A 7,304-nucleotide genomic window follows, 5' to 3' on the forward strand; every position below is an offset into this window, starting at 1 on the left:
TTATTTATGTGTTGCTGTTACGTTAAAATCTGATTGCAACAGTTCCTTAATGGTAGAAGAAGCACTGTTGCACTGCACACATGTCTCGTGTTGATGTCATGTGGAACTACTATATATATTTTTTCCTTTTCCTCATCCCGTGAGTTATGTAAGAGTATGACAATGATATATATATGTGGCATAAGCATCTGCATTATTTTGGGTTGGCGTAAATCAGACACATGACAAAGACCCTGTAATACATGGTTATGTTATGATTACGGTTGCGAAGGAAAACAGTTCTCGACATCGAATCCCAAGGATAAGACTAAAATACAGTATGATACTGTATTTAACCTTGCACTACTTTCCTTTTCCTATAAATACCCACTAACTTGTACTCTCCTATCATCGTAGCACATTTCCATTTCCAAAGAAACAGGTTTTATTTTCAGCACTTTGGGACTCCAAACTCCCAAAGTTTTTTCCCCACTCTCTTCTGCAGATTAGGCAGAAAGAAAAAAAAAAAAGAAAGGATAACAAGAGAGCAAAGGTCATGGATGTTGCACATTTATTGTTTGGCATATTTGGTAGGTTTAACACCCTGTCAAGTTTTGCAGGAGTTTCTCTCATTTTTTCTTGTTACCCTGATGGAAGTTTTTCTTGTGGAGTCTTGGCTTCTGAACTTTTGGTTTCTCTGTTTCTCATTGTTCTTCTTTCTGGCACAGGGAATGCTTCCGCTCTGTTCCTCTTCTTGGCTCCAGTGTATGCATTACACAGCTTTCTCCTCCCCTCTCCGTTTCTCTCTCTTAAACTGTTGTGGCTTTACTTTCTTTTTCCCATGGATCCTGTTAAACTATTTTTGAGGTCTCACGTATACTATATTGGTACATGTATATAAATAAAACAACTCTGATGAATCACATTTTGAGATAGCCTTTTGGGTTAAGTTATAAAGCCAAATGATATTTGATATTAAAACTTGTTATTGTACTTGTTTAATTTATATTGGACTGCTGTTCAGTATTATGAGTTTCATGCTCAAAATATATATTTTTGTTCTTAGAGAACCTTTTAAAGATTTGACTAGTGATGTAAATAGAATAGTGCATGTGTAACCCATGTCTTACGAACTTAGTTTTTGGAGCTAAAGGCAACTCATTCAAAATCATGAACATGATATACCAAATCGAGCAATTCAACTATCTGTGAATATAAAAGTAGCATTTGTTTTTGTATTGTTAATCAATATGCGAAATAGTGCAAGTTTGAGTGAAATTTGTGACGAACTGGGGTTCGTAGGATCACATTCAAGAGGATTATACAGAACAGATCAACAGAGAAATTCTCGGGCATTCCATATGTCATGACACTGCTCAATTGTCTCCTTTCAGCATGGTAAGCTTCTCGCGTGTTCTTTCTTTTTACTGCATGCCTTTGTGATCTCCTCCTCCTCCAAATCTTCTATCAGATCACGTGTACTTTCTTTTTAAATTTTGTGGTGCTCATTTTCGTCACTTCTTTCAATTGTCTTTATTTATGCCTCCTTTTTCCTGATGTTAATTGTAAATTGTCAATTCTTATACCCGGATAATAATATTTTCGTAAGTTGCCTTTTGATTGACAGAAGTTGTTTGTCTATTGGTTTAATCATTAAAGTGTGCAAATGACAGGGACAAACTTTGTTTTTTGGGAGAGCTCAATAATTTGTCGGACTAGAATTCAAACAGTGGTTGAATTTTCGCTTTCAATTGCTCAATAAATCTTTGCGTAGGAAACTATATATCCTTATCTTGCTAGCTTCTATATGGTATATCGTTGTTTTGTTCTGTATTTGTAACCGATTGGTTTGTTTGCTCTCGTAATCTATTTTACATATTATGACTCACGTTCTAATCTGAAGTGTATAATTGATTAAAACTACCTTAAAACCAAGATAGCTAGTTCCTGGTAAATCTTTTTTGTCTGTAGGTAATTTTTAAAATCCACAGGTATGGTCTACCTTTTGTGTCTCCCCACAATATATTAGTGTCAACAGTGAATGGCACTGGATCTTTGATTGAGATCGTATACGTGTTGATCTTCATCGTATTGGCCCCCAAAAAGCAGAAGGCTAAAATTCTTGGTCTCTTCACCTTCGTGCTCTCTGTGTTCTCTGCTGTTGTTTTTGTGTCCCTTTTTGCCCTTCACGGCAATTCAAGAAAGCTCTTCTGCGGCTTTGCTGCTGCAATATTTTCCATAATCATGTATGGCTCTCCACTCTCTATTATGGTAAGCTAATCTTCCATCAAATTGAATCCTACTAATACTTGTTGATTCAAAACCAACTAAGTGTGGGTGTGTTAATGGTGGATTTAAAACTACGTGCAGAGACTAGTGATCAAAACCAAGAGCGTGGAGTTCATGCCCTTCTTCTTGTCGCTGTTTGTGTTTCTCTGCGGCACTTCTTGGTTTATCTTCGGTCTGCTAGGCCGTGACCCATTTGTTGCAGTAAGTCACTTTTCAATTTTAACTTTTTAACCGTAGAAGGTAGTTTTATGTTAATTTATTGGTAGTGAAGAAGAATAGAGTAAGGTTCATGTATGGTTTTTCAGGTACCTAATGGTGTTGGTTCTGCTTTGGGGGCAATGCAACTGATATTGTATTTCGTATACCGAGATAATAAAGGTGATACGGGGAAAAAAGCCCCAACAGTGGAGGAATTCATGGAGATGGGGGATGCAAAACCCCAACAAGGGAAGCAATCCAATGCAAATGGAACTCAAGGATGATACGTCAAGGAACACATCTGGCTTACAGAATAGTCATTGTCAGCTACGTAGTTTTTAATGCAACTGAGAGCAAACAACTCTATGATTTGGTCTTTTCTTATTTTAGTTCTATAAATGCTTATAATTTACTTCAAGCTAAGGCAACCTTTAGCCGATAATATTGAACGGAAACAAGCATGTATGAGAGTTTACCTCCTTCCCCTGGTCTCAGGGATTTTATGTTAATGTATTTTCCTAGTGTATAACCTACAAATAAAAGTGCGGATTTTCATTTTCAACTAGAAAATTTTATGCCAATGTGAAGATGCTAATACTATGATAACTTTTTACTCTTTAAAGTTGGTGAGGCTTCCTCACGCTAAAGTCAGTTAAAAGTCAGAGCAATATTGTGGCTAGAGCTTCACTAATTACTTCATCTCAAAATTGATTTCAATAGTTTGGGATTTGAGAAATGCCTTAGCCTAGTAAAAGCTACATCCGGAGTCCCTCTTGTATTTCCTTCAATCATGGATGTTGACTCTTGAAGAATAATAGGTAAGAGAAGAGAGAAATTTTATATGGTTAGTTATTTTAGGTGGGATTCTCTCAACTTGGAATTTCCCTTGTGCTACTAGAGAACTTATTTATGTTGTATGTTTTTCCGTTAACTTAGGCCTATTGGGCTACTATAAGAAGTTATGGTTCTAATTTGGCTCTATTGCGTTAGGATATATAAACCTGAGTCAGGTCATGAATTTAAGAATAAAAACGGTAGCTTATGCAAGCGTAAGGTGCCGACTTGTCAGCGTTGCTTGATATTTGTGTAGTGTTTATGCTTTCTTCTTCAACAATGTTCCTTTCTAAGATTTGATATTCATTACTCAAGTTGTTTTTTTTTTTTTTTAGTTTGAGATTGTTTGTCACTATGGTTATCAAACTCTCGAGTTAATTCATAAACTCGTATGAGTTTACTTTTCCATACATAACTTCTGAGTTAACTTGGAAGTAAACTCTTTTTTGCGTAAACTCGGTAAAATCGACTGTGAAATCGGTAGGATTATGTAAAATCGCGAATTTGGAGCGATTCTACAAGCTTGAAAAGTGGAAAAACTAAAAAAATTGAGGTCGTTTGGGGTTTAGGGTTTCATGACCTGATTGTCACTATTTCTCGCGTCCCTCTGTCTCTATCCATGATCATTGTCATCGCCTCACCTCCTTAATGAAATGTATCAAAATTAATGACAATAATCCAAATATTTATGTTTTACAATATTTATTTTTATGAGCAATATATCTATAAATTTTATTTATTTAAAGTTATATAATTTTGTAGACTTATTTGAATTAAAATATTATTTATACAATATTTTTTCATCTGAAGTAAATTTTTACGAGTCGAGTTTCCTTGACTCTCACGAGTTTCCTTGATTCTCACGAGTTTTCTTGACTCTCACGAATTTACATAAACTCTCGAGTTTTCATAAACTCTCGAGTTTTCATAAACTCTCCAGTTTAATAAGCTTGTTTCTCAATCTATTCCTCTTTATTATCGTTACCCAATTGATTATGGTTAGAATTGTTTGTTTTCGCATGTAGTACTACCCATTTTGTAGTCCAAATTTGATACTTTCACATCCATAAAACAAAATACATCTATTACATAATCCAAAATATTAATATTTTAATTAGATTTCTTTTATTTTTTAACTTAAAACACCAATATATATTAATATATTATTGAAATAGTTGTATGTGGATCTGACTTTTTTGAGTGTTAAAGTATAGTTTTTCTTTGTAGTATGTGTTTTATTGTGTAAAAGTGTATATGGGGATTGATTGTGCTGGGCTTATTGTAGGTCCAATTTGTAGAAGGCTACTTATTTCTACACATCCCTTTTTTTTTCTTCCCTAATCCCATAAAATTTGATATCTCCATTTTAACCCTCATTTAAATTATAATAAAAATCATAAATGATTAATCTTCCAGTCCCACACCAGACGCTACTACTCCTTCGGATCCTATAACACCTGGTATGAACCCAAAGAAGCGTGAGGTGGAAAGGAAGGAGAAGAAAAAGTGGATTCACCAAATTCGAAAGTACTTTTTTAATATTTTTCGGATTTCACAGTCCAAAATTTATTTTAAAAAATTTACATTATAAAATACACATTTTGAAACGTATTTTGAAAATATCTTACGGATTGCTAGAAGACCCTTATACCTCTCGACCAACCTACCACTTATTCTATACCCTAATATATAGATTTTGTGATATTAACCAATTAATAGTTGTTAAACACTTATCAACTAACTTATTGAAATAAATAGTTATTTCTAGAAAGAGGTTGACTAAAACTTAAATAATTTGAAAAGTTTACACCAAAGATTTATTTGATACCAAAGAGAATTGTTTATTGATTTACAAATATAACTTTCTCTTTATGTTTTCAAGTAGACAATATATGCGAAGCATTTAGAAATTAAAAATGAAAATGCACAAATCACGTATGTTTCTTTTAAGTCTTTTTACATTCGTTCATTTAACAAACTTTTATGCATGACTTTATTTCTATCTATAGAAGTCACAAAAAGATCTTATTTAGATGCTTTGAGTTTGCTTTTGTTTCAGATTTTAATACATTATTGTCTTTATGCTAACACTTTTGTTGTAAAACAAATTTTGCCTTGACAAATTACAAACAATGCTTAGAAATAGGATGTGCAAATATCATAATCTTCTATGAAAATCACCTAATAACAAAAAGGAGAAAAAAAGCTTAAGTTTTATAGACTAGCACTAGTCTAAACTCATGTTTAACTAGTATAACTAGAAATTTTATCTTCATTATTTGATAATTATGTAGATACTACAAGGTGAGTTATCATGTTTATGAAGGAATTATTAATAATTCTTTTTTTACAAGGTATTTTTAATATGCATATATGAAAGAGAAAACCAAAAAGCCAAAAAAAAAAAATAAAACCATTTACAAGAAAATTGTATAGTATCGACAAACATAATTCATTAGAAATAACAAAAATTCATTGATATTTCAATTTTACCAATGGATAACCAACAATAAAAATTCATCGTTAAAGTAATCGTCAATAAATTTTATCGATAAATTTTATGATTTATCAATAATTACTGATGACAACAATTTCGTCGATAAATATCTAAATGTTTGTTAGTAAATATTAGTTGGTAATTATTGTTGAATTTTGACCATTGATAAACTTCATCTTGTAAAGTTAGCAACTAAGTCTTTTTCTTTCTCCTTATCTTCCTCTTCTTCTTCCTCCTTTCCTTTTTGTCGTGTCTTCACCATCGTCGCTTTATCAACCGGTGCCACTGTTAGCTCATTTTCCTTATTTCCCTCTTCCTCCTCTCTTTCTTCCTTTTCATTTTTCTCTTCTATCTTCACCTACTTTAACTCTAGCAATCACTGTTGTCGCAGCTCTGAGTCATTATTTAACATTGACGTTGTCTCCAAGTTGTCATTGTCATCATCATTGCACCCTTGTTATCGCCATAAGCTCTGGCCTCCTTGTCATCCTCCTCCACCTCCTCCTTCTCTTCATTCTCTTCTTTTTCTCACTCATCTCCTCTTTATATATAATTTTTTTTATCAAACTTGATGAGAAATTTAACGCTTAATTTGTCGACAAAAAAATCCATTAAAATTTAGAGTTATAATTTATCGACGTAACTCATTAACAAAATAAATCGTCAAATACATTACCAATTAAAGTATTCGTTACTAATACACATTCTAACTTACCAACAAATCTAACTATCGAAATCATTAACGATAAAAAATTTCATTACTAATTTAAGTTCTAAATTCTGTTGATAAAATTTATTTTTAAATAAATTTGGATTTATCAACAAATTTATTATGAGAAATAAAAATTCGTTACTAATTACAAAAATTATCAAACACCTTACTAAACTCTATACAGAAAATATTTCCAAAAACAATTTTAAAACTCACACCACACCATTTCAACGGTAGAAGTTCTATAATATGGAAAATGACTCACTTTTGCGTTGTCTCCAAGTCGTCACTATTATATCATCATTTGTTCTATAATATGGAAAATGACTCACTTTTGCATTGTCTCCAAGTCGTCACTATTATATCATCATTCGCCCCTGTAATCGTCACAAGCTCTGGCCTTCTTGTCGTTCTCCTTTACCTTCTTTTTTTCTTTATTGTCTTCTTTTTCTCACTCATCTCCTCTTCATATATAAAATCGTTATCAAATTGAATGAAAAATTTAACACTCAATTTATTGACAAAAAATATCCATTGAAATTCAGAGTTATTATTTATTGACAAAATTTATTGACAAAAAAAAAATCATAAAATACGTTACTATCCGTTAATAATATAAATTCTACAGTTGATAAATAACCAAGGAATTTATTACCTATGAAAATTTGTCTCCAAGTCGTCACTATTTGCGTCCCTGTAATCGCCACAAGCTCTAGCCTTCTTGTTGTTCTCCTTTACCTTTTTTTTTTTCATTCTCTTCTTTTTCTCACTCATCTCCTCTTCATATATAAAATT

The 7,304-nt window shown here is 32.4% G+C and overlaps 1 protein-coding gene across 1 annotated transcript; it reads left to right on the forward strand.

Moving 5' to 3' along the window:
- Positions 1 to 377: 377 nt before the first annotated feature.
- On the forward strand, positions 378 to 3,028 carry LOC124841117 (bidirectional sugar transporter SWEET1). The gene is made up of 6 exons (XM_047317308.2): positions 378 to 569; positions 708 to 744; positions 1,282 to 1,377; positions 1,971 to 2,250; positions 2,350 to 2,469; positions 2,574 to 3,028. The coding sequence occupies exons 1-6, from the start codon at positions 536 to 538 to the stop codon at positions 2,748 to 2,750; spliced, it is 744 nt and encodes a 247-aa protein (XP_047173264.1). The 5' UTR covers positions 378 to 535; the 3' UTR covers positions 2,751 to 3,028.
- Positions 3,029 to 7,304: the final 4,276 nt, after the last annotated feature.

This window comes from Vigna umbellata, chromosome 2, assembly GCF_029865625.1.
Source record: "Vigna umbellata cultivar VRB3 chromosome 2, Vumbellata_1.0, whole genome shotgun sequence".
NCBI lineage: Eukaryota > Viridiplantae > Streptophyta > Magnoliopsida > Fabales > Fabaceae > Vigna > Vigna umbellata.

Coding starts and splice junctions, on each gene's coding strand:
- LOC124841117 (XM_047317308.2), top strand. CDS start 536: ATGGATGTTGCACATTTATTGTTTGGCATATTTG. Junction 1,378..1,970: donor AATTGTCTCCTTTCAGCATG/GTAAGCTTCTCG, acceptor TAAAATCCACAG/GTATGGTCTACCTTTTGTGT. Junction 2,251..2,349: donor GCTCTCCACTCTCTATTATG/GTAAGCTAATCT, acceptor AACTACGTGCAG/AGACTAGTGATCAAAACCAA.